Raw genomic sequence first — 27331 nt, 5'->3', positions numbered from 1 at the left:
TGAAGAGGATTTGATTGCTCTTATTCTATCGAAGTCCCATCTTTCTTTTTCCCAAGTAGTTGCCGTGTTTGAAGATGCACTCCCACTTGCCACTTTCCTCCCTTAGGCCTTAACCACACTTCACACACTCAAAGACAAGTGCTGTTGTGTCCCTACACATTAGCCTTTTCCCATGCCGTGATTGATGGCATTACCATCTCCACATGGAATCCTTAGGTTTCACTCCTAGCGAGCTTGATGGCAATTTGGCCGCATATTTGGAGGGAACACAGCCATGGAAACCCTCCCCACCTCCCTTTAATATCTCTCTCTTTAAGTCACTCTCGAGATTCAACCACCATAACAATTTATAAAATAAAAAAATAAAAAAGCTAAGCTCCTGAAGAAAAGTCCAAGTCTACTAGCAACTCCACCTTTCCTTCTTGTTTTACAATTGCCTCTCCACTACATTATACACACACACACTTCTCGAAAACATTGAAGCACACAAAAGCTATGGATTGGTTCTCGTGGCTATCAAAAACTGGCCTCGAGCCTTCTCTTGTGTATGAATACGGCCTTGCCTTCGCTCACAATGAGCTTGAAGAAGAAGACATAGCTTACTTTAACCATGAATTTCTTCAAAGCATGGGGGTGTCAATAGCCAAACACAGGCTCGAGATCCTCAAGCTTGCAAGAAAGGAGAAGGGATCGAGCTCACGTGCCATGGCAAGGGTTCTTGTTGCAATCAAGAGAACAAAGAGGTCTCTAGCTAAGTACGTAAGGACATGGGTTCACCGCGAGGAGTCGGCTCTTGTTCTTGTTCCAAAGCCTGGTTACGGTACCAGATGGAGAGGAGCCATGTTGAAGAGGAACAAGAAGTTGATGACGGCTAAACAAAGCAGGTTGTTGCTTACAAATGGTAGTTTTTCGAACACTCCTATGATTTCTGCTGCGCCAGCCCTTGATAGTTTTTCAAGTCCTGTGATTTGTGATCTCAACAAAGAGGAGAAGTTAGAGAACGATGACGAAGGGTATTGGACAACTGGTGTTGAAGAGTTCAGGTGGGATACCATGTTCCAGAACTTGAAACCAACATGAATTGTTTTTGTTTTCTTTTGTTTTTCCCTTTTTGATTTCAGTTTAAGCGGTGAGAGATGGCTTTTTTTGTGCTCTTCCACCATAGAGTCTCGAGTCTAGTTTGGTAGTAACATTTTGATCTTGTTTTCATTACTGGTGGGTGGGTGAGACGGGGACACAATTTGGCACCAGGGTCATGTTTTAGTATGAGATGGCCGCCCTTGCTTGCGTGCTTGCAGGCATAGGAAAGCATTAGCAGCTTTAGTGCCTGTTACTGGATTGATTGTTTTAGGACATGTAGTGAAGAAGATTCTGTGCAGGAACAAGTCCAGCCATATTGTCTTTTGGTAAAGAATATGATAAGATTCACTCTTGTGGATCGATTTTACTCTTCTATATCATTAGATTTCCTGTGGTAAATTCATGTTTACACTCAGTTGGCTACGTTAATCACTTCCTCGTGGAAGTGGCAACAGATCAAAGAAGCTGGAAATAAAGAGGTGTATAGAGACAAGGCAAAGTGCGTGCAGATTAGAACTGCAAAGCAAGGAAGAGGGAGCTGATCTTGAACGCAGATACTGCTCTTTCTACCTCAAGAAATTTTTTTTAAGAAACATAAATAATAGGCACCTGCACAATGATGTAATACAATGATGTATAGGAAAAAAAAGGTTGAAACAATTCCAAGATGATTTCCCCTACACAATCCTGATTTGTGTTGACATAGCATTGCAATAACCTTCCTCAAAAGGTGATACAACTTGGATGTGCCTTCCTCCAACAGTATGACTACAACAAAGATGCCGATGACAAACAAAATATAGCACCTTAGTAATTGCAGCATCTAGCAAAATACAGACGCTGTAGGCCACTGTCTAGAGTACTACGACAATGAAGCATGCCTCTGCAAAAAAGGAGCTCTCAACTTCATTAGACGATAATAGTAATCTCCACTGGTCAATGGCCGGGTGTTTGAGGCAGACGGAAAGAACCCCCTGAATAAAGTAGTTGGTAAACTGGCCGAATTCTAACTGTCAAAATTATGCTCAAGATTGTCCCCAACCCACAGACACCAGCTAGAACCAGGAATGTCACCTCGAAGCAATCATGACCAACACAAGCAGAGCTATCTTGCTTAGCAGCTTCAGCATCATATGCATAACCAGCAAGCAAACCTGAGACAAGAAGCGCACCAGTAGGATTGCCTAGCCCCATGGAGCTGTAAATCAAACCAAAATGTTTCAAGCCAAAAAGCTCGGAAGCAGGCGGCACCATTATATCATAGAAAATCCCGTAGCAGATGCCAAGAAGAGGAATTGCAGCATAAAGAATTCCATTAAGAGCCAACGAAAAAGGAAACAAGGTTATGAGCATGACTGTTAGTGCTAACGCCATCCACAAGGTTCAAGGGATCATTTTTTACCTGCAACAAGATTTTATCACATTCACCGTCATTCCCTTATTAGCAAGAAAGAAAAACCACATCCAAAAAGATAGTTTAAAAATCCATCTGAAATGATAACTGTAGGAACATAAAGCATAAACCACGAATATTAAGAAAACAAATTAAGAAGCCAACCAAGTTAGGAACAGAATGAAGTGCTCATATTGCAAAAATCAAGAACTTTTAGGAAAATTGAATTGCTAAATTGTTCAGGGAAAAATCACGATAGGAATGCCTAATGATAATATCAAGCGTGTGCTTCTTCAAAAGAAATAGGGACTCTCACATTCTAACCTAGTACTTTATGTTAAGGTAATGACCTGACCTTACAAAGTGTTCTGAAATGGCACCTGAGCCAAGACGGCCAACAAAATTGCAAAAGCTGAAGAGAGTAAGCAATATTGTTGTGTCTTCAAGTCCAAATGCAACACCAATTTGAGCCAAATTATTGAGAACAGTAACTCCAGCACCAACCCCAAGAAAGTTCACAACCCAAAGAAGCCAGAAATCAGCCCTGATAAGAGCCTCACGAATTTTGAAATCTTCACCTCCCCTGGGCCCCCTTTTCTTCTCCACTGCTCCCTCACCCACAGCAAGAAGCATGTCCACATCCAAAGCATCCTCATTCTCAAAAAAACTTCCAAGATTAGTAGCTGACGATGATGGTGTCAACAAAGAACCAGTTGGGGTTGATTCACCTTCGTTTGGAACCAAATGATCTGAAGAATCAGTTGGTGGGACATGTCTCTACTGTTTTGCAGGGAAAATTGTCATTTTGACCGGAATTGCAAGAGGGGACATCAGAACAATAGCCATTATCAAAACTAAGATGCATGAAACATTATCACTTAGAGAAACCACATCACTTATTATTGTGGTTATGAGAAGATAAAGGGCAAGCAAAAACACTTGCATCTTGACTGAAAACAAAATGGACATGCTCTGAAGAGTCTTCTCCAGAAGCTCATTGCTTAACATAAAATGGGAATGCCAAGTGTAAGAATTAGCAGAAGCTTTGAATCCGAATCTTTAAGCACCAGTTTGTATATCAAAGTATATACTGCAGCTGTAATCCCACCATAACCTTTGAGAATTCCTGAAACAGTGCCTCTACTGAAAGGGAAGTTCCTCATGTTGGTTACAAGCACAGCTGTGCCAAACCATGTAGTGCTATTAGTGGCGATAACAAGTGCAGCCCATATCTGTAATAGCAATGAAGGGCGAAGCCTACAAGTAAAAAAATCATGAAACTAATATACCAAGACCAAAATTTAAACTGCAAGTATGACTCGATAATTTAATGGAAAAAAACAATTGTAAAAGCTTCAAGTATGACACCAGGGGAAGAATGCATAATTTCTGGAAAAATCTTGTCTTAACAGCCTAGCCACTTCCATATCGACTTCAAAATTTCGTTGATAATTTCATAGAGGCACATGCCAAAGTAATATAAAAATATTCTGACTGCAGAATATAAATGGATTCAAACTGAAAAATAAAGGTATAAAATTATGATGTTTGTTCTACACTATAAACTATGTTCTTTAATACTTAGGAATCAGGCCATCTCTGACTTCCTGTTGCATCAAGATTGCAAGAATGGCTCAGGAATCTGAGCCCACTACAGGTTTCAACAATGCTTTCAGAGTAACGTGGGAAACTGTAAAGCCAAATAAACTTCTCAAAATTAGCACAGACCAATACGATCCAACCCATACCAAAGGATCTATTAGTAATTCCAGTACACCCAATCACTAGAGCTAGAGCAAAGAAGTACAAGGAAGCCTTTAATGGGCTTTTGCAAGATACATGGGTCAAGGTGGACTACAAAAGAGCAACAACCCAAGAGGAACAAGCCTAATAAATTTGATTTATATTCAAGATGGGCTTAAGGACCATGAATTTCAGCCAAGGAAGTAATTTTGGCACCATAGGGCTTGTTTTGTCAAGTATTTTGTGTTTCCTAATTCAACAAGCAAATTATGAATTATTTAGGAAAAGAAAGTCTACTCTATCAAGGGGAATTAATTGGAGGGAAAAATTCTATTCTACCATGAGCACTAAAGGTGGCGGCACCATAAAATAAAAATTTCAGAATATTTATTTTATTATTTTCAAGTTAATTAGTTAGTTTTTGGGTTATTTTGGGCCTAGTTTCAAATTGGGGCAAGGAAGCCCATTAAATTATCTTAGGAGTTTATTTTCAAGAGTATAAATACTTTTTGGTAAGACTTAAATTTCAGATTTAATTCACATAAAGTTGCCACATACTGAAGCATAGAAAATAGGGATCTTTCTTGCTTGATTTTTTATTGAACTACACTCTTCAAAGAATTGACCAATTTTTGTTGTGATTTTATACTTTTTGTGCTCGTCTCCATGTGAGGACGTGTGTGAGCATGGTTATTTTCCTAACATGATACTCTTATATTGGGTTTCATTAGCTGATCATGTGGCCATGATCTCTTGTTACATGGAAAAAAATGCGAGTCTAGATTGGAAAGAAAGAAATGCATATTTAAGTATCTAACTTCTATTGAATTTTTATTTGACTTTTCCACCCTTAATTCTATTTGAGTTTCTTGACACTTTATTTTTTTTATATGACATTCTTCATGAGAATTAAGGGTCTGTTTGTTAATGTGGTGAGGTGTGATTGAAATTGTGTTTTGCCCTAACCATAGTCTTGAAAGTGTTTGATTAATTAACACACCAGAGTGTTGCATAGATTCCACTGAAAACTCTCTCTTGAAATCTTAATTAAGAAAAAGCTATAATTTATAGTTTTTTTTAACCTACTCTTTTAAACTGCAACCACAAAGCTAAACACACACTTAGAAAAGTAACGATACGACCGCTATCTCGTGTCACGTGGTACAAAAAATGGGTCTAGATTAAGAAATGTGAAGATGATTATTATGATTTTAATTCGAACCCATTTTTTTTTGGCAAGGTAGTGTTCCTTATCATCCTTTTTCTAGCATTGGTTACAAAGAATGACAATTTTTTTTTAAAAAAAAAAACCTCTTAGAAACTCAAATAGATAAAGTTGAGATGGGGTGCTGAATTAGAAATTTAACAAAAGGTGCTAGATATGTGTGTTCTCTTTTTCCAATCTGAGCCCACTTTATTGTCATCACTCAAGTGATGAAACTCACCATAGGTACCACATTAGAAAAAAATAATGTTAAGCAAGAAAGGTGAGATTGAATGTTGAGTACTCGAATAGAAAACCAATCAAATGTTGGGTAACAAATGTGCGATCTTCTCTTTTTAGTTTTCCTTCAAAATTCCGAGGAAGAAATGGTATATGTTGTGGAATATGTGTGGACGATTTGCTTTTAAAGACACTGCATTTAGTGGACACTGAAGTGTACGAGTCCTTAATAAGGAAGAAGACTTAGAGCAAGAGAGATTACAATTTAGCCTAAATCTGGGAAACCATTCCTTCTGTGGAGTAAGACATGCCCTGGAAAAAGAACAGTGCATTTGTTGCCATTTCATCTGGGTAACTACATTTCCTAGTTTCTCATTCTTCTCAAACATCTAGATAAAATATAGAGAAAGTTGTAACGATAATCATGAATGAATTTACCAAAATCCCACACCACTTAGATGGGTGAAAAAAGAGGATGGTCACACTCACTATTTCAGAAGAAGAATGAAACATTAGAATCGCTTATCTAAGAGGGAGAATATGAGGCAGTCCTATGCTTCAGCATTTTTTTTGGATGTAGTGGCTGCCTCCTTTCAAGCTCAAAAATTAAACCAAATTATCATGGGTTTCAAAAATCATGGAACTGGAGCCCATGGTATGATTCTCGAGAAACTCCAATCAAACACAAAAGCAAAACCCTAGACTTGTCTGGAAAACTATCCATGTTAATCAATCTTAAATGGGCAGCCCAGAAAAGAAAGACAACAAACAAACAAATAAATAGGGAGTGATAAAGAATACTAGAAAAGAGACAGATATGCAATTTCAGTGATCAAATTTGGAAAACCCATCAAGCTCTAAATCCCAGGCAATCAAGATTATATGTTTTGTGCAGTGTAGAAAAAAAAAACTCCAATCGACAAATCCACTTAAATGCAACTAAGCAACTAGAAAAAGGAAAAAGATGATCACTTACCACCCAATAGGGCAGGCCAGAAACACTCTGGGTAATAGCAAGCCAGAGAACACCATAGCCCAAGAAACAAAAAACAACACCAACAGAAAGCAGAGCCCATGGAGGGAACTTGTTGCAGGCAATGCCAGGGAGCAAACCTACACTCTCTCCAATATCGTTAGCCACCCCCAAGATTGTTATTTGCTGCTGGTTAAAACCCAACACTGATTTCAGTGAAGGAGAGTATAGTGGGAAGTTGTAGCCATTCCCAGCTGCTATCAAAACCCATACTGCTGCTGCCAAGCCCACCCAGGGTGGTCTACTCCCTTCTTTTTACTAGTTACTTTCTACTTTGCTCTCATCTTCCAATCTTAAATTGGAAGGGACAGACGTATATGTATGCCCCCAATGCTTCTTGCATAGAGCTCAAAGCCTCAAACACTTTCAAGTTTCATCCATGAAAGTAGTCGGGACGCTTGTTAATTATATTTATTTATTTATTTGGCATATTTCAACTGGTGTTAGATTTTTTTTTCTAAAATAAATTATATATAGATTTTTTTCAATGTATTTTTATACATGAAAATTTTTAAATATAAATTAAAAAAATTATGTATATATATAATTAAATATAAATAAATGTAAAAAATTATTAATAATAAATAAAAATAAAAATAGAGAAAAATAAGATGTTTAACCCCGTTGTTTTTAATAACTTTACTTATCAAAATAAATTTTTTATTTAATTAAATGATAATAAAAATAGACACATAAAATTGATTAAATAAAAGAAAAGAAAAGCAATATTATGTAATATTAGAACTATTATCAAAAAATAAATATTTTTCTATTTATATAAAACATAAAAAAATTATAGATAAAGTAAAATAATCTTTTTAAAGAATAAATGTATAGAAAATAACTAAAACATAATTTTTATTTAAAAAAGGCCAAGTAAAAAACATATTAAAAAAAAAGAGATATTAATTTAAATCTAAATTAAAAATTTATTTTGAAAAAAAAATACATAGAAAAAAAACCATAAATAGAAAAAAAAAAAAAAAAAAAGCTAGGCGTTGTTGGGCCTCGTCGGCACATTTTGGCTCATCTAATTTTTCTTAAATTCCAACTACTGATTACCAAAAAATTAGAGCTTGAGGTTTTTTTATCTAAAAACTTATTTTTAACCCAAAACATTCAGAAAACACTCTAGACATCTTGATAAATTCAATAAAAGCCTCAAAAAGCAAAATCAAAAGTCTCAAAACCCGAAATCAACGTAAAACAAAAAAAAATTGAGTTTATATATGTTTTTTAGGTACTTTCAAGATAAAAAAAAAAAACATCTAAACTGAACTTCTCTCATTAAATAAAATTATTTGACACAAAAATTAATTATTTTGATGGCCGAAATTAATGCCAACAATATTTTTCTCTCTTTACTATTGGAATTTGGTGATCTCTCTCTCATCTCTCATCTCTCAAATAAAAAACTAAAAAATAATAAAAAAGAGATTTTATGTCAAAATTAAATTGAAAAAATCTTGAGGGACTGAATAGGTATGATATGTGAAGTTTGAGAACTAAAATGAACTTTTTGTGAGAATTTTGAAATCATCACTTGTTTATGACGCCTTTTTTATTTTTATTCATCTTCTTTTAATTTTATCATTAGTATGTAATTTAATTATTCTTTAATTTGATAAAAAAATGATGTATTCGTGAAAAAAATAAGCAATAAATCAACAGTAAAATATAAGAGTGAGTAGTAAGTATACAATAAAAAAATAAACCCACACTTTTAGTGTTTTCTATATTTCTTGATGTGAAGGGACACACTACGCTCAAAACAGAGCATGAAGACCATGTACCTTCTAATGTCCAGTGCTTCGGGTTATTAGTTTTTGTGTTCTAATCTATCTTTTAAATCATTTTTTGATTAAAAATATATTAAATTAATTTTTTAGATATTTTTCAATAATTTTTTATATACTAATGTTAAAAATAAAAATAATATATTTTTAATTAAAAAGTATTTTTCCAAAAAGTATTATGCCCAGCATTACTAAATCAATAAATAACAAGAGGATTAAATCGTGATGTCTTTTTTAAATTCACACCCCGTTACTTTTTAAAGTTTCATAAATACTCCTGATTTTGGTCCCCCAAGTTCTAAAGATTTTCATATACACCCTGTTACTTTTGAATCCCTTTATACCCATGGCTGTTAGGCTTGTTCGCCCTCCTAAAAAAAACTTTTTTCATTGTCTGCTCTTTATACTTTTAAAAATTATGATAGCGATTATATTTAAAATAGTTTTTGTTTAGAAATATATTAAAATAATATTTTTTAAAAAAAAAATATTATTAATATAATATATCAAAATAATCTGAAAATATATAAAAAAAATTTAACAAAAAAAATTTAAAATTTAAAACATGTTAACAAGGGCATGGTAGTGTTATTGGGTCCTTGACACGGAAGGCATGGCGTTATGCCTTGCATAAAGAAACCATGAGAGGTGACTTTCTAGAGGTTGAGGAAGAAAGTTTGGATCACAGAGCTTCAAGCAGTTGGGAGCTCCTGTTAGATGGAAGGAAGAAGAATGAACTCCCATCGCCTTTTTCCCTTCTTCATTGATCTTAGGGAAAGGAACCTTCTACCAGCTGGGGATGCCAGTTTTGGCAGACCGTGCTCCGCCCCTTGAACTCATGCAGTTACCACCTGCATTTGTGGTGGTTCTTCTCGTGGAGAGTTGCCATAAGAGATGAAGGAAAGAGCTTCGGATTCAGAAATACAAAACGATCTGGCCCTTGGATATATTTATGCAAGACAAGTATAGTTCCGTAATTGCTATGATTATCTAACCATTCGAGTACAGTTGAGGCACATGGTTTTGGGGGATGGAAATCAACCTATAGGATTTATCATTTTTCTCATCTCTTCCCTGGTAGAATGCGAGAGATTACTATCTTGTTATTTACAAAAAGCAGAGGAAGAATTATATAACCAATCGAAGCCATTATTTAGCACACTACAAGACTCCGATCGAGCAGTCCTTTGCAGAAAAAGGGGTGTCCCGCCACGTTTTTGAGGTTACAACTAATAGTTGCCACTCATCAATGGCCTAAATTCTGAGGCAGATGGTAAGAACCCCCTGAATAAAGCATTTGGTAAACTGGCCGTATTCTAACTGTTAAGATTATGCTCACGACGGTTCCCAGTCCACAGAAGCCAGCTAGAGCCAGGAATGTTATCTTGAAGCAATCAGGACCTAAACAAGTAGAGCTTCCTTGCCTGGCAGTTTCTGCGTCGTATACATAACCGGCAAGAATACCTGAGAAAAGTAGTGCACCAACAGGATTGCCTAGCAGCAGAACGTTGTATATCAAACCAAAATGTCTCAAGCCAAAAAGTTCAGAGGCAGTTGGCACCATTACAGCATACAGAATCCCATAAGAGATGCCAAGAAGAGCAGTTGCAGTGTAAAGAATACCATCGAGTGCTAATGCAAAAGGAATGAACGTTATGGCCATAATTATATGTGCACATGTCATCAACAAGGTTCGAGGAATTGCTCTTGACCTGCAATAATGTGTGATTTCGTCATATAAACAAGAAAATCCTGAAATTCAGAACTAGGAGATTATAGGCCATAAACTAGTAAATATGAAGAGAAAATTGAGAAGGCAGGGGAGGAACAGAATAGATTGAAATTGCACGTCAATGAAACAACCAAGAATTGTCCAGAAAAAGCTTGTCCTATCAAATGATAAAAGAAAACTGGCATTGCTTCATTAGGAATGAATGCCTAAAAACATCAATCATTGTGCTTCTTTAAATGAAAAGATTTCAAATCTCAACTTAATATCTGACATTAAGTAAACGAGTAATAACCTGACAAAATGTTCTGAAACAGCACCCGATCCAATGCGGCCAACAAAATTGCAAAAGCCGAAGAGAGCAAGCAATATTGTTGTATCCTCAAGACCAAAAGCAGCCCCAATTTGAGCCAAATTATTGAGAATAGTAACTCCAGAACCAACCCCAAGAAAGTATACCACCCAAAGAAGCCAAAAATCTGCCTTGATAAGAGCCTCGTGAATTTTGAAATCCTCACCTCTCTTGGGCCTCCTTTTCTTCTTCACTGCTCCCTCTCCCATAGCAAGAAGTATTTCCACATCTGAAGCATCGTCATTCTCATAAAAACTTCCTAGAGATGTCGCAGATGAAGATGGTGTCAACAAAGGATCTGTTGGAGTTGTTTCACCTTCCCCCAACATCAAATGATCTGAAGAATCAGATGGCGGGTTTTTCTTGGGCCTTGAAGGAAAAATGGTCATTTTGACAGGAATTGCAAGAGGAGATATCAAAAAGATAACCACGATTGCCACTAAAATGTAGGAAACAGCATCACTAAGAGAAACCACAGTCCCTATTATAGCGGTTATGAGGAGATAAATGGCAAGTAGAATAACTGCAGCTTGGGTGAAGAGAAAATGGACATGCTCTGAAGAGTCTTCTCCAGAAGCTGGAGTACATGGCCGGATAAAGTACATCATAGCTAAACACAAAATGGGAATGACAAGTGTAAGAAAGAGCAGGAGATTTGAAGCAGAGCCTTTAAGCACCAGGCTATATACCACTGTGTATACTGCAGCTGAGATCCCAGCGCAACCTTTGAGAATGCCAGAAACAGTGCCCCTGCTGAGAGGGAAGTTTCTCATGTTGGTCACAACCACAGCTGTGCCAAACCATGCATTGCTATTTGTGGCAATAACAAGTGCAAGCCATAACTGCAATAGCAACAAAAAGGAAAGCATACTTTAATGTTTTCGTGACAGGTCACACTTGTGCTTCAGCTGGAAATTGGATAGCTCCAACCAAACTTCTCAAAATCTCAGCAACATGACAACCAGCACAGACACAAATAAGTTATCTAGAAAGCAATGATTAGTTTAACATTGTATTAGAATCTCTATGTGTAAAGATTTTGGGTTCTAGATATCCCCATTGCTAGCTAAAAACATGTATCTTTATTTACCAAACATTGTTTTCACCTTCCATCAGGCCTACCCAACCCTCTGTATATTATTTGGATTCTGGCCATTCAAAGATGCTTCAAAACGCACACCCAGCCTTTCCAACAGGAAAGTATAATGACAACCACTCAAACAATAAGTTTGTTCCATCCAAACATGCAACCACAGCCAACTCTGCATATTGATGTTCTTTCTATTAGTTAGCGCCATCTCGATAGACTGGATCAAAATAATTTAGCCAGAGTTTTCCAGTCATGAAAGATGAAACCTTGAGGTACAAATTCTTGCTTCAATACTCTGAATGAGGAAAATCCAGTGCTTGAAACACTGGAAATATTAAATGAGTTGTTTTAAGAAAAAAAAAGGCAGCACGGGAACAGTTTAAATCATGGAGAACTCCCAGATTGAGTTTCAACAGAAGAGAGTGCAGCATTACAGCATTTAAGGGAGCTTTAGTATGAGCAAGTGAAATGATTCCTTAATCGGAACAATTGCATTCATAGAGTTCTTCCCCCAAATCAACTAAGCGATAACTTTTACAGAGAAGTAAGACTTGCCCTCAACCATTTATATAGGGAAAAAAGAGAAAAGGGAGGGGGGGTGTCCAATTAAAGAAATTGCATTGACACAGGCCTTGCAAGCATCTAAGGATATAAATCCATAATGGAAATCCATCTTATAACTAAATAAAATTTATCTATCATTCCTTCCCCAGGAGGAAAAAAGAGAGTAGAATCACTAGTTCCAAGTCATTAATTCTATATAATAATGGTTCACCAAAGCCTGATGATCAACCAAACTGATGAAGCAAGAGGTAATCAAGCCTCTGATTTGATCAACCAAGATTGGAAACACATCAAACCCCATGATAAAGCAATGATACAAAAGCAAATACAATTCCATAGAGAGTTGAATTCTTTCAAAATCTACCTCGCCAAGAACTACCTACTAGCAAGCAAGGCAATCATCAAAGTATGTAATAAAAAGAAACAAGTTGACGATGTCTGACCAGCCAGTAAGGTAAGGGCTTGACAGTCTGGCTAACAACAAGCCAAAGAACACCGTAGCCCAAGAAACAAGCAAGAACACCAACAGAGAGGACAGCCCAGGGAGGGAACTTGTTGCAGGCCATGCCAGGGAGCAATCCCACATTCTCTCCAATATCATTGGCCACACCCAACATTGTTAGCTGCTGCTGATTGAGTCCCATTACTGATTTGAGAGCAGGAGAGTAGAGTGGGAAGTTGTATGCATTCCCAGCCGCTATCTCAACCCATAGTGCTGCTGCTAATCCCACCCATGGAGGTCTGCTTCCTCCTTTCACCACTAAGTTCGACATTCTCTCTCTCTCTCTCTCTCTCTCTACAACACTGCAAGTATTTCCACGCTATCTACTAGTCCATAGTATTAGGCAGCTACAATCCAAGGAGTTTGCCGGTGGTTCTGGCGTTATTTCTCACTTCTTTGTATTTTTTTCGAGTTTAAACTATAATGCTTGGATTTAGTTTCGATATACGTATAAATTATTCTTACCTCCCTAAACTATTTTTATAAACAAAGAAAAAGACTATATTCAGTCTTAAACAATATTTATATGATATTGGGGGAAAAATCAGTCTAAATTAATATGTAAATTGCTTTGAAAATACTTTTTAATGTAAAAAAAAAAAAAAAAGGTATTAGATAGCTGCTTTTTATTTGAAAATTGGGGTTTGGATTGTTGTGGACTTGTCGTGTTTGTGTGTGTGTGATGTGGAGAGTGACGGTGGCGGCTGCTGTTACAGCAGCGGCAGGCTGTGGTGAGAGACCCATGGCAGCTTGGCCCAGTTCTCAAAAAGTCTCTCTTGAAAATGTCATCTCACACGCATCACTAACTTTAATTATGGTTGTTAAACTAGACTGATGGCACGTGTCGTGATATTTTCCTCTAAAATATTTAAACGTTTCAAGTATATATATATATTTTTTAAATATTGATAATTTGGACAATCAATTAAATAAATTAAATTTTATTTGAATCATATTAAAGAAAAAAATAATAACAAACAATATATATACCCTAATCCACTTTCTGGCTTAATTATGTTTAATAAATTTATTTATTAAAATTAATTTGGGATAGAAATTGAGATACATAAAATTAATTAGATAAAATAAAAAACTATTATACAAGATTATACATATTAAAAATATAATAATAAATAAATATTTAATTTTCAAACAATAATTTGCTCAAATAATTTTTGAAAAAATATATAAAATATTTAACAAAATATTCCATTCCTTTTTCCTACGGATACATTTTTCTATAAATCCTAACCAAAACAAATAAGGAAAAAAGAAGTGTTATAAACTAATACATTAAATCAATTGTAACACGTCATCAAATTCAATTTCGATTTTTGGCTTAAAAGCGCTGATTCTGAAGCTTTCTTTATTTAATATATATATATATTTCAAAAGGATCATTAGGTGGTCTCAATCTTACCACCGATTTTCTTCTTCTTTTTTTATCAATTTTATCTCTAAGCTTTCAAAAGACTTCCAAGGCTTTTCATTCAAATTGTAAAAACGACATCATTTTACAAATTGAACCTCCTAAGCTTTTTGACACAAATTACAAGCAGTCCGATTATCGATGAAGAAATGATCATCGAGTCAATGGTTTAACCCATCCAGAGAATGTGATTCTCGCACGAAAAATCGACAATAGAAGTCCACTCGAAGCATGGTGTTGTAATAGTTTACAGTTTAAAATATTTTTTATTTAAAAATTTAAAATTTTAAAAAATATAATTTACACTGCGTTTTCAAATACACTTATAAAGAAAGAAAGATTACTGGATGATTTTAGAGATTATTTAAAAATATAGTAATAGATGCTTTTGAAAATACTTTTAGTTGAAAATGAATTAAAATAGTAGTTTTTGTTATTTTTAAAAAATTATTTTTCATATCAATATATTAAATTAATCTAAAATGATAAAAAAATTATAAAATAAAAATTAAATTTTTTCAAACCTTTAAAACGCAAAACACATGAAATAGCCTCATTGGAGGAACACTTGAGTATTTGCATCATGTGTAGGATTTGAAGGGGCCTTGTTGAATGTTGAGGGAATCCTTGATGTTCTTGAAAACAAAAACACATGTAGATTGTTTATTATCGTATCCATATTATAACTTTAACTGAAGAGGAGGAATTCGTTTTATTTCAAAGATGCCGGTAGCCAAGAATGCATCCGATAATACAAGCAGAAGATTACATTTTTGTATTTCACCAAACAACAAATATGATTATTCTATGATACAAGAACCCTGAATTCTTCAGAAAGTGAACTTCAGACGATTTGTGCTGCTTCTGAGAAATCCCCGCCAGTCAATCCAAAAAAGCCCGTTTGGTCATCACAGGAGAGGCAGCCCATGACATCTTCCATCATCACAGGAGAGGCAGCCCATGACATCTTCCATCTCTGCTCTGGCTAAACAATCGTGCTCAGAGCTTCCTCTGCTTTAAAGATGATCAAGCTGCGCTCAGGCAGTTTTCCCAAGAACCATATTTTGAGCTGAAGGTGCCACCGCCGCTCTGCTGGGCATGCTCTGAAATAACCACACGGGCGCAGACATCCCAAGTCCTTGCTATCTCTCCAAGTGACATGGGTTGTGAAAGGCTTCGGAGAGAGATGCTAAACCTGGATTTAGCTTTTATTGACAGATCCTCGTACTCTTTACTGTTAGAAAGAGTTGCATGAGACCAAAATATGGCGGAAAGAAGAGTAAGATTTAGATATCAGAACATAAAAAGCTGCCAAGGGAAGGAAAAACTCTCGACAACTATCAAGTTGATTATCTCCGATTATGGATCAGCATAATCTTTAGAGCGATCAATAAAAGAAACTTTGCATCTAAACTTGGAGCAAAGCAAACCAGATATCATTAAGGGTTCATTTCTAGTGAGCAGATCGAAACAGTTTACAGGTTTGCTCATTATTCCAGCTATAGGCTTGATCCAAAAGAAGAATTGTCACCCTACTAGCATGACAATGAAAATGATCAGACTCGAGGAAACCCAGGAAAAAAAAAATCCCCATATGGAAACATCAAATTCTATCTAGACTTTCAAGAGCATGCAAAATGTATAAACTGCATAGCCACATTTTTTACCTGACTTCAACTGGAAACCTGTCTAACAGTATAGGTGAGCAACTTGGATAATTTGTAGGCACAAGCAATCTGAGGGGCTGAATTGGTGACTGCACATGAATAAAGCGAAATAAATACAGAGAAATGGGTAGTGGTTTATTAACATCATAATAGCAGGTTTGAAAGCACACCATTTGCGCTGAAGCATACTGTGATTTCAAATTTTGACTAAGAGCCACAGCGCTAAATGAGCATTTGACAATGGTTCCTTCACCCCCTTCAGCAGTAGCAGCTACTGCAGTTGAATCAACATCTTCATCACTAATATCAACTACCGTGTCTATAAGTCGCTGATTTATTTCCCTTATCTCTTCCAAAAGGGCATGATTGGCCTGCAAAAAAAGCTACATTATTCATCCAGCAAGAATAAGCTGAAACGAGCCTTCCTATCAAGAGTCAGGTGTAAATCACAAAGCACTTAGAATGCATTCTAAATCCTTTTAAAGTGTAATTTCCTGAATATCCTATTACATGATAAAATGCCTTCCTCTATTCACTCACAAAAGAGATTTTTAGCGAAAATACACCATCTAATTGTTGTGCACTGCAGATTTTTTTTCCCCTTTTATGTTATTCTTTTTTAACATGCAAATATAATCGTGGGAGAGGAAATTGGAAAAGGAAAAATTCAGAAATAATGGCATTCTATGGAACTGCAAAGCAATATATTTCAACATAATAAGATAATGTTGTAGCCTGAAATAAGAGCAGAAACATTCAAATTTCAAACAGCATTAATTAGAAACAATAAGAAAACAAATAGCAGAAGTTCAAACAGAATAGAGGTAAAAGCACACATAACAGACATTGTTATTAGTTTCAGACTAAAACACAGAAAGATGGTTAATACCTCAATTCTAGGCCTCTTGACACTTGATGTTGCAGTTGATTCCAAATCAGAAGTTTCTGGACCAGTAAACTGTTTAAAACTGTCACTTACACTGCCAGCTGATGATACAACATTCAAGGGCATGGCACTTGTATGGCGCCTCATTTTCCTTGATCCAGTCATCCCATCTTGGGTGATGTAATTTCTTGCCTGAAGGCGACATTTTGTCATTGCTACCAAATCCTCACCAGCTGCAGCTCTAGATCCATTACCAGGTGCCGAACCAGCAATTCTGTCAATCATACTTACAACGGAGCCAATGTCACCGACAGATGCACTAAGTGCTTTGGGAGACAGAGATTTCACCTGGGAAAAAAAATTACAGCATCACCATCTCATTCACAAAGAAGTTTTTTTCTTTTTCAGAAACCTCCAAAATAAGGGTGGGGTGGAGTAAAACCAAAAGGACAGCATCACTAACCGCTTTAATCAAGCGCTCAAGTGGTTGCTCTGTAACATTTGACTTGCCAGAAACAGTTGTCAAAGCACCGCCATGAGCACCATCAGGACTGGTAAACTCTGCAAGCAAAGGTGATGCAGATATCCCAGGAGTGCCAATTGCAAGGGATGGAGCCGGTGCTTGTGCAACAGATGGTTGGTGTACAATATTTCCAGTATTTAAGAGTGAGGAAATACCAGAAACTGGTTTGTCAGAATCTCCTGGCATAGGAGATGGAGCTAAAGGAGTTGAAGGAGATGGGACAACAAAAGGCGAGTTCGCAGATTGCAGAGGTGTTCCAGTTTTGGTTACAGAAGACGGTAGATTTTGCTGGTCAATCTGAGGAGATGAATGTTGTAATTGAGGGGAAGCATGCTGAGGTAGTTGAGGTGAAGAAATAGGAAATGAAGGTGCAGGTTTCATGTGTTGACGTGGGAAAGCTGTGCGTTGAGCTGTTGGGAGATGTTGTTGGAAGACTGCTGGCTTAATTCCAATCCCCTGTCTCATCTCATTTACATCATTCATCTGTTGCGGCTGTGGAATTTGGTGTGTCTGCATCTGTGCAGGCAACTGCTGCTTGGCTTGCTGGTGTAATTGCTGCTGCTGCTGCAGCATCTGTTGATTCTGCATTAAATTCTGGCGATGCTGCATTCGTTTAAGCTGTTGTGTTTGTAGCATATGTTGTTCATGCTGCTGCTGCTGTTTTAGATGCTGGTGTTGAATCATATTGGAATTCGACTGAAGGGGCATATTTGGCTGCATCATACTCACCCCACTTTGTGTTGACATTGTGTTAACATTGGTTGGTTGGGAAATGCTCACGAGATTCTGTTGTACAGATCCTACAGGTGTCTGCTGCAATGAGCTCAGTGCATTTCCTTGTCCAGAATCTAAATTGGAGCCTGGTTGTATTGGATTCATCATGTTTGATTGTGACGTCGAATCCCCAGATAAAGTTGAAAGAGAATTATGCAGCAAGCTTGACATATTGTTCTGCTGCATCTTTGGTACAGAACCTTGCATATTTATTGATTGCAACTGGGAATTCAGTTGATTTTCATGGGACTGCAATTGAGGAACTTGAGATTGGGGTTGCTGCATAGGTTGAATATGAGGTTGGGGAAGTTGTCCTTGCTGAAGATTAGGAATAGGCTTCCTGTATCTGCTTGGGTTTAGAAAACCTAGAATCTGCTTCTCATAGGAACCCAATTTCTCCTTGAAATTAGGTGTGATGTTGTTTTTAGGGACCTGTAAGAATCCTATCAAGCGCTCCAACATGACCTTGAATAACTTCAGCTTTTCAAGCTGTTCTGACTTCGGTTGTTGCGGAAGAGGGTCATGCTGGAAAGCAAAGTTAACATACACGAGAATTAAAAATTGCATTGACCCTTTGTAGCAAAACTAGTAAAACATTAGTGAAAAAAATGTTTCTATTCCAATTCTTCTGTGTCAATGCATGGTTGTGGGGTGGTTGGGGGTGGGGGAGGTAATTAGTGCAGATGATACAGTGACAAGCAATGCCGATGGGGAAAACAAATTAATACAAAAGCTCAACTGTGGGGGTTTATGAATCATGTGTGGGAAAATAAATCGGAAAAAATTACAGACAATTTACCTGCTGTAACTTGGTAGCAATTCTCTGGTACATTTCATTTATTTCAGGCAAATACGTTTCCTTCATAACTTTGATCTAGGAAGTACATATAACCAGCAAGACATTATCAATCATATGCTTGATTTCTTCAGGTGCCAGAGTCAGAAAGAAACATAAGCAAACTTGAGAGAACTGATAAATAAATAAATAAAATGGCAGACGACAGCATATATTGTTTGAGATAAAAATAGCAGTGGAATCAATGCCGAAAACTCAAAAGAGAATATCGTTATTGATTGCATGCAAAGATGCAAAGGATTGTGTAGTTACCTCTTCAGACAAGATTCAGGGGTTGGTCAAGTTCAGTTACTTTGTCTCACAGCAAACTACTCACCATTGTTTTCTATTGTTCTAACTCAAGTCAATGGATGTCACGACTTTGGTAAACACTTCCTAGCTTTATAACTTTGGATTTACAACCCTTATATCCTAATTATCAACAACCACTCCTATTCCCGTTTTAGTACCCTCCCAGGCACAAAAAAATTGACCTCATCAAATATGCAGTTATGAATTGCAACTACAGCCATTAAATGATTCAGAATTTCAACCTCGTTTTCTATAAAATTCAACAATACTGGACATGGTCATGATTCAATGGATTAGGTCCACTTATTTTCCTTTCTTCCATTGTCACATGTTTCAGAACAAATTTGATTGTAATCCTGAAAATAACTGTTCACTTAACCAAATATAACGATGACTATTCAGAAACAGTTCACTCTTGTTTTCAAGTCGGTCTATTACAGTAAGAAGTATTGTCAATTGGACTTGTTGGAAATAATAAAATAATAATTCACCACACTAAATGTATGGAAATACAGGGAAAAAATTGAAAGGGAGAGATTTGCAATAGAAAAAATTGTCGTGTCAATACCAAGAAAATAACCCTCTTGACCTAGAAATCTGAATATTTTACCTTTAATCATCTTATCAGTAATTTATCGTTTCTTAGTTGCTGCAATCATGGAACTTACAATGCTTCCTAACTAATCACAACCATAGCTGAATAAAACTCCCTTGTACCATATTCCAGGAGACCTTTTCCATTGAAATCTTGCAAGACTATGACATACATGAATTTCATCTAATGAACAGTAAACCATAGAAATTACCTTTTGGTAGATCTCCTCTTGCCAATCAGCACCATTTGCATGTCCAGTCTCTGCTGTAGAATCTAGGGATGCTACAAAAATTTTGATGCAGCCAACAAAAGATTAGAATTCATGTATTTTTTGAATGTTTTCCGCACACAAGGGTATTTCTGTAATTTTCACACTTGCTGAAAATTATGGAATATTGTAGGTCTTGGTTTTATTTCTATTTAGTATTTTATTGTTCCTAAAGAATAAGGAGCTTTAATAGGTTTTCCCTATCCTAGATAGCACCATTAGTATTTTCTTACATAGGAATACAAGTCCTTTTTGGACTTGGAGTACTAGGAACTCCATCTCAACGATATGTAGTCATTCAAATAAATGTATGTGTGATTGCAATGGTTCCAATAGCAGTGGCATTTCTGATGCAATAAGTGGCAGCCATAGCTCATAAAGCTACCTAAAAGAGCATTACTGACTTGAACCATTATTGTATTTTCAAAAAATTTAAATAAATATGTTATAATCTAACATGAAAGCACAAAGCTGCAAAATTAAAGTTGGAGCAAGGCTAGAAAGCTGCAAGGATGAGAAAAACTTACTTGAGGACGTTTCTGGAAGGGCTCTTTGAGGTTGATATAACTGCTTTTGCTGATCAATCACATTCGGCTGTTGAAGCAAGGAGCCTGATGCTTGAAGCCTTTGCTGCAGATCACGTTGTAATGGATTTGATTGCTGTTGCAGCTGTCCAGGCTGTGATTGAATCTGTGCCATCAATTGCTGCTGTGGCAGCTGTGAGTGTGACTGCTGCCCTTGATTCGGCAACAAACCACTTCCACTTTGTTGTGCTTGCTGCTGCAGCGTAACCTTGGGCTGTTGCAGCATGTGTAGAGAGTGCTGATTAGATTGCATGCTTGAGTTACCAGGCTGAGCTCCATGCAACTGCTGTTGCTGTAAACCAGTGACATTACTTTGAGGGGCCAACTGTTGCTGATGCATGCTTGAGAGGTTATTTTGTTGAGTCATTAACTGCTGCTGCTGCTGCAGATTTTGAAGGTTATTCTGCTGCCCTAGCAATCTCTGCTGCTGCTGCTGCTGCAAGTCCCCAACAATGTTTTGTTGTCCAATTAACTGATTTTGCGACATGTTAGTGGTACTTGATTGTTGCCCCATTAGCTGCTGTTGTGGAGGCAATAGTGGCTGCTGCATCATTGGTGTTTGCTGCTGATGAATACCAGCAGACTGTTGAGGTTGTTGCTGCTGCTGCCTAAGGACTGATTGTGGATGTTGCTGGTGCATTGGTTGTGTTGACTGTTGAACAGAAGATGGTTGGTTCTGTTGAAGGCCAGAGACAGTTTGCATCATTGAAGGCTGCATAACAGTTGATGTTTGCAAACCAGATTGCTGAGAAGATTGCAACTGATTTGGCTGTAACAAATTTTGCTGCTGCTGCTGGTGGATGTGAGATTGCACAAGTGAGTGTGGATGATTTCCCTGTTGAAGCTTCTGCTTTAAAAGCTGATGTTGCATCTGCTGCTGATAAAGATACTGCTGAGGATTTTGGGACTGCTGCTGTTGCTGTGGAGGAACAACCTGTTGCCTGCCTGGCATTTGTCTCTGAGAATTGACAAACATATTGGGGGGAATCCCTTGTCCCATTGAATTCCCCACTGAGTTCTGTGAAACACCAGAGATACTCTGCATGTTAGCATTCTGTCCAACAGTGTTTGGGATAGTCTGGGTTAAACCGGAGACAGAAGGCATTGCTGATTGTAAACCAGCAGAACTTTGAACTCCATTAGATGACATACTATTCTGCATGTTCTGTGATAACTGCTGACGTGCTTGAGACTGATTAGAGGACAATGAGTTAGGGAGCGACTGCCCTTGGTTGTGAACTTGAGGCGGCATACTATGAGATGCTGTTCAAGATAAAAGGCAAAAAGGAAAACCATGTCAAAGGAAAAAAAAAGAAGGCATTGAACAAGAAAAACAAATGAAACAATGACAGTTCACACGTAAAGTTATGAGGGAAATAATTAAGATGGTTTTACCTCAAAGCATAAGTGTCATTTGACTTTTTTTTTTTTTTTTTTTGTGGGGGGGTGGGGAGCAGAAAACAAAAATAATCTGTAATTTTTTTTTGAACATTCATCAATTACTCGACTCTTTTATTAAAGCATGGTATATACATAGCAAAATGCAGCAATAAAATGTAAAAGAGTTTGATAACAACGCAAAATACAAAACAAAAGGTAAGGATGTTTAGAAATCCAATGCTTGGCTGCATTATTACCTCCTGGATCCAGGGTTTTGTTACCATTGCCAGTGGGTATGGTATTTTGAGACTTGGTCTCCATTGTAAGCATCTTCAGAGATATTTTACGCAGATAATCAGACTGAAATCAGATATCAATAACAAAACATTAGATCTCTGCGCAGTCCATGTTACAAGAGAAGGGGGAAAAGGGATATATGCTCTTTCTAATATGCTAGGCTTTCTGTATTTGCATCTTCTGTGAGGATATACTTCTGTGTCCTTTCTTTTTATTTAATTATTTATGTATTGATTCGTTATTTGCATTTTGCACACTTCCCTTGTACTTGAAAAGGACCTTGGTCACTCTAAATAAAACACTTGTCAAGAGAAATAACGAAAAGATGAGAACTTCTACAGAATGACCAGTAAGGAAGTGTGGACACACTACACACACGTGTACATGCATTAATCCACAAACTTATGCATGTGTATATTCATGTCTAGAGAATATCGAAATCATTGAACCTAGCATTAGCCGAATACCTGATTGGTGGCGGCAGTATAAATCTTTTCCTCAAACCGTACGGCAATTTTCTTGAGTTCTTGTAATCCCTCTTGACCAGAAAACGGAAGATGCCTCTTTAATGTCTCCATTCTGCACATGTAAAACATTACATTTAATTTTTAATGACAAGGCAGGTATAGAGAAGTTAGCAGCAGTGAGAAAGAACCGTGAACTCATACACCACACCAATATCAGAAATGTATACAACGGAATCATTAGGAAAAAGTAAAAACAAATAATGATATAGCCGAGTGTCGGTCAAGTAATATATGGCATCAAAATACACACATCTATTTTTACTTCCTTTCCCCGTATTATTCCACAGGTACAGGGTATAGGAGTTCACTTGGCCACCCTTATGTCTAAAATTCTAGCTATGAGCTTCATGGTTAATTTTCTTGAACTGGAAGAACCTTCCATTTATGGCTATGGCTATGCTCCAAGATATATAAATGAATTAGCTGCAAACCAAGGGAACTCTGTGAAAACATTACAACAGCATTTACTCTAAATAAGAAAACCTTTATACATGCACTGCAATTAACAAAGAAAAGAAGAGAAATCCTTTTAATTTATGAAAATGCAATGAGTTAACCTTATCTCACGCTGCAATATATACTCAACAGTGCTCATTGGCTACTGCAAATGCCAACAGTAGCTGTCTATATGAATTTGGATGTAGAGATATCACCAAAACATTCCACTTTATACTGAGAAACTAGGAAACCATGCACTATTGTGACTAATTGATTTTTGTCTGCTGCTTTTGTACTTTAAGATAACTATCATTTCAACCCTGTAGAAGTTAAAGCAAATGGAAGGCTCAAATCCAACACTGTTCATTTAAGTTCAGTTGATACTCAAGGTTGAAATTGAAACACCAATGCTCATAGCAATAGATTAACCTTGAAATTTAAAGCGGAAGAAGCTTCATGCAGCCATCCTAGAGGTCATCATCGAAAGATGTTACACAAGAAGTTCCAACAAAAATTACTTCCCAGCACTTTTTATTCCCTCAAGTTCACTTCTTGTGAGAAACACGTGAAAAATGAAAAAGACAAAAACAGAGGTGTATGATACTTGAGGTTGCCTCATGGCAGTCCTGCTGATTTTAATTAACCTTTTTCCCTTCTCTTTTTCTTTCATTTAAATACAAGATTTACTATTTTGCAGCACTTGCACATATTAGGAAACAGAGACTTACATTTTGTTGACTATTCTTTGCCGTGAGTCAGGCTGCAATTGAGTTCTCCAATCACCTGTGTCCATAACAGGTTCTCCGCCTGGGGCAGTGGGCCTCCAATTATTGGCATCCATGGGGTTTTGGCCAACCAAAAAAATCACTTCAATCACCAAAAAAAAAAAAAATTATTATATTGCATGTTAGAATAGACCCTAAAAATAAAGTCAGGAACAACAGAAGAGTAAGAGCATATCAAAGTCATGAAAATTGGAATGTCAGTTTATTCAGACTTGAATAGATTTAAAAAGAACTTCCATCCAATAGCATGTACTTTATTAAAGAATTCTACCAAATATGGATGCATAAAATCTGAACAGCCATAACAAATATACACGACCATTCAGGGCAAGGTGCTAGGATCTTGGGTATTCAGGTATTATAAGCAAGATTTGGGCCTGAATCTTCATGGTGCTTCTAAAACCAAGGAAGCAAAAAACTAGCCAGCTAGTTCATAACTTGCCACACCATCAGATGGTGAGTGTTGGTAAACCAAGCCATGGAGAAACTCATGGTGCTTCAATTTTAACTTGATGTTTTCTAGCAACACTCGTGATACATCATTGATGCAATGTTTACAATGACAAACTTGCATTTGTATTCATTCTGATCAAATAGATATTTAAAGTTCCAAAAACATTGTATACGCATTTAAATGCTTTACTTCAATAGATAGATTGTCTAGGATGTTTTAAGCTAGGAAAATGAAGAAGAAAACGACAAGCATTAACCATGAATATTTCATGTCATCATCAACTCTAAAGAGGACTGATAAGAATTAACTTAACAACTCTTGTTGAAATAAGATTAAATTTGCAGGCACATCTTTCTCGGAATAGACAACACAATAACCCTGACCATGCTCGACCTTGAGGTAAGTTATAAAATGTTCTTCCTAACTAGATGCACAGGTGCGCCTTTGGGGTGAAGTGAACGAAGTCATTTGTTTTACACTTCCACATGCTCTTAACTTTCAACTCAATCAATCACAATACAGTCCTTGGTTAGGACCAACTGCCCTCCTCAAGCTTTCACCTCATACTCAAGACCAGCTAGGAAGTCCTAAAAAGAAAGATATATCATGTAGGGTTATCAACCAAACAATGAGTCATCATAAACTATTATTTTTATTTTTTTCGCGTTAACATGACCAAATTATAAAATGTAAAGTCCTTTTCTTTCTTTCTTTTTTCCATGTGTGAGCGAGCATAAAACCCAAGGATATCGTATTGTTGTTAAGAACACAATAATTTTGAAGAATTCAGTAAATTCCAAAAAAGAAGAATCAACCAAACAGCTCATTTTTCGGCCATTCCGGCAGAAAAATCTCTTCCACTCCAGCTGCTGCATAAACTAATTAACAAATTATCGATCGAGCCTAAAAGATTTGAATTGATTTCTATTCTCCACTAAAAAATAAAATAAAATAAAATAAAATAAAATAAATTTGGGTTCAAGAATTCAGGGCTTGATTATTACAACAATAACTGTGAGAAAAATCGGATAATATCATGTAAATTAAGGGGAAAAATTGAAAAAGAAAATATTAGAATCGGCTGATTGTGCGTTTCTTTGAATTGCGTTCACGAGCAGCGATTTCAACGGATCCGATTATATATTTTTTTAATTTACTTATTAAAATCGAATTGCGTTCACTAGCAGAGATTTCATCGGATCGATTATTTTTTTTAATTTTCTCATTAAAATAGAATTTCTGTCTCTGAATAATAATTCCAATAGAATAAATGAAAACACCCATAAATTTTAAAAACAAAAACATGATAGAAATAGAAGCACCTGGCAGAAATCTGAAGCCTTCTTGGCGGCGGCGGTTTCCGAGAGGCGGAGGAGGGAGGGAGGGAGGGAGGGAGGGAGAGCTCTGGCGGGGAGAGGTGAGGAATGCTGGACCAAAGTGAAATGGATGACTTTATTCTTTTCCAGATTCCTTCTAAAAAAACATTAACGAGTAAACACTCGCTCGCTCGCTCGCACGCACGCACGCACGCATATGATGATTAAAATTGGAGTTAAATTCTATTTAACTAGTGTCTGTATTTTTGTTAAACAAACAGATTAATCCCTCAAGTTCATTTAAATAATTGATTGATCCTTGAATCACATTTTACCGTTAAGTTAGCAGCACAAACTAAGGAAATATTGCTGACAGCTCAACATTTTACTAACGAAAAATTAATGAAGGGACTGAATTGTAAACATATTTAAACGTATAGGGATTAGTTAGAACAACTAGTTATCACTGCCTCTGAGAATTAGTATACAGCTCAGCATTTTGTTGAAGGGACGGGCAAAGGTACATTTATTTCCGTTAACTTTCTAATATTAGATCTTGCTTCAGTATAATTTATTAAATTTATTTTAATATATTAAATAATATAAAACACAAAACAGATCATAATACAATACAATAAAAACAAGTTGTGATATATTTGTTGCACATGGCAAGCTATAAAATGTTTGATATACTCTTTGGACATCACAAAGATTGATCATTGTCTTGTCCAAAGTTTTCCTCAGGACAACAAATTTGTACACAAATTATTTTTTCTTAATTTTTATATTATCTATTATTTATTTATCACTTATTTGTTTTTTAATTTGGAAAACCAAAATTTGACCAATTTTATTAAAATAAATATGTACATGTAAGAGTTTAATTGCAAAAACTTTTTGATTTAAGAACTAGATTGTTCTAGATGACAAAGAAATTCTAGTAAGGACTAAAATATCATAAAAATAAAATGCAAAGACTAAAATAAATGATTGAAAAAATCTCAATGATAAAAACAAAATTATTTGATCTTATCTTTAGTGCACCAAACATAGAATAAAAACATATGTTGTCTAGTTCAATTCAATCTAATTAAACATTATTTGGTATTTATATTAGTATGTTCTTATCTAACACATTTTTAGTTTCAATTGACATCCATTCAATATGGAATTCCAATAAAAACAAATTCTATTGGAAAAATGTTCTATCAAAATAAAAGAAACGTGGAAATATACTTGTATATTATAAATTAATGGATATACATCAAAATACTCATAATGTCAAAATGCTGCATGGCACCGTAATCACATGTCTTCTTCTTCTTCGGTTACTTCTATTTTTGAAGCAAATCACAAAAAATAATTATTTGATAATTTATAAAACATTATTTACTATTTACGAGACCCACTTGAAGTTGCTTCTCCTCTTCCTCTGTTGTCTCCACTTTTTCATGTGAACAGTGGAGAATGTCTCTATTATTCCGGCTGGACTGGATCCGGTCCAAAGCTAAATATATTGAACCGGGTCCGACCTA

General features: G+C 36.2%; 3 protein-coding genes and 1 pseudogene across 10 annotated transcripts; 1 reads left to right on the top strand and 3 right to left on the bottom strand.

Moving 5' to 3' along the window:
• The first annotated feature begins 211 nt into the window (after nucleotides 1-211).
• LOC18096678 (uncharacterized) lies at nucleotides 212-1455 on the top strand. Its single transcript, XM_006385212.3, has one exon. The coding sequence runs from the start codon at nucleotides 496-498 to the stop codon at nucleotides 1078-1080; it is 585 nt and encodes a 194-aa protein (XP_006385274.1). The 5' UTR covers nucleotides 212-495; the 3' UTR covers nucleotides 1081-1455.
• A 135-nt stretch (nucleotides 1456-1590) lies between these two features.
• Nucleotides 1591-9233, bottom strand: LOC18096677 (protein NUCLEAR FUSION DEFECTIVE 4-like; annotated as a pseudogene).
• Nucleotides 9234-9411: 178 nt separating this feature from the next.
• LOC18096676 (protein NUCLEAR FUSION DEFECTIVE 4) lies at nucleotides 9412-13461 on the bottom strand. Its single transcript, XM_006385210.3, has 3 exons — nucleotides 12668-13461; nucleotides 10514-11412; nucleotides 9412-10201 (listed from the first exon to the last, which is right to left on the bottom strand). Exons 1-3 carry the CDS (start codon nucleotides 12995-12997, stop codon nucleotides 9736-9738), a joined length of 1695 nt encoding a protein of 564 aa, XP_006385272.1. The 5' UTR covers nucleotides 12998-13461; the 3' UTR covers nucleotides 9412-9735.
• Nucleotides 13462-14814: 1353 nt separating this feature from the next.
• On the bottom strand, nucleotides 14815-25955 carry LOC18096675 (mediator of RNA polymerase II transcription subunit 15a). Of its 8 annotated transcripts, XR_008058650.1 has the most exons (13): nucleotides 25803-25955; nucleotides 23970-24108; nucleotides 22744-22855; nucleotides 22237-22339; nucleotides 20543-21862; nucleotides 19959-20029; nucleotides 18805-18879; nucleotides 17172-18530; nucleotides 16712-17056; nucleotides 15993-16193; nucleotides 15823-15911; nucleotides 15109-15389; nucleotides 14815-15074 (listed from the first exon to the last, which is right to left on the bottom strand). XR_008058650.1 is itself a non-coding variant. In XM_024598008.2 (12 exons), exons 2-12 carry the CDS (start codon nucleotides 24080-24082, stop codon nucleotides 15182-15184), a joined length of 3996 nt encoding a protein of 1331 aa, XP_024453776.2. In that variant the 5' UTR covers nucleotides 24083-24108; nucleotides 25803-25955; the 3' UTR covers nucleotides 14815-15181. The 8 variants fall into 8 exon arrangements, 7 of the variants coding, with proteins under 7 accessions (XP_024453776.2, XP_052306895.1, XP_052306891.1 ...); XM_024598008.2 differs by having other exon boundaries at nucleotides 14815-15389; XM_052450935.1 differs by having other exon boundaries at nucleotides 14815-15389; nucleotides 20864-21862.
• Between the last annotated feature and the right edge of the window lie 1376 nt (nucleotides 25956-27331).

Source organism: Populus trichocarpa, chromosome 3 (assembly GCF_000002775.5).
Source record: "Populus trichocarpa isolate Nisqually-1 chromosome 3, P.trichocarpa_v4.1, whole genome shotgun sequence".
Lineage (NCBI taxonomy): Eukaryota > Viridiplantae > Streptophyta > Magnoliopsida > Malpighiales > Salicaceae > Populus > Populus trichocarpa.
Note: the sequence above shows the minus strand (reverse complement) of the source record. Positions and strands in the feature narration are given on the sequence as shown.

Coding starts and splice junctions, on each gene's coding strand:
- LOC18096678 (XM_006385212.3), top strand. CDS start 496: ATGGATTGGTTCTCGTGGCTATCAAAAACTGGCCTCGAGCCTTCTCTT.
- LOC18096676 (XM_006385210.3), bottom strand. CDS start 12,997: ATGTCGAACTTAGTGGTGAAAGGAGGAAGCAGACCTCCATGGGTGGGA. Junction 11,413..12,667: donor AGCCCTTACCTTACTGGCTG/GTCAGACATCGT, acceptor TTGCTATTGCAG/TTATGGCTTGCACTTGTTAT. Junction 10,202..10,513: donor GTTTCAGAACATTTTGTCAG/GTTATTACTCGT, acceptor ACATTATTGCAG/GTCAAGAGCAATTCCTCGAA.
- LOC18096675 (XM_024598008.2), bottom strand. CDS start 24,082: ATGGATGCCAATAATTGGAGGCCCACTGCCCCAGGCGGAGAACCTGTT. Junction 22,340..22,743: donor ATACTGCCGCCACCAATCAG/GTATTCGGCTAA, acceptor ATCTGATTTCAG/TCTGATTATCTGCGTAAAAT. Junction 15,912..15,992: donor AGTATGCTTCAGCGCAAATG/GTGTGCTTTCAA, acceptor ATTCATGTGCAG/TCACCAATTCAGCCCCTCAG.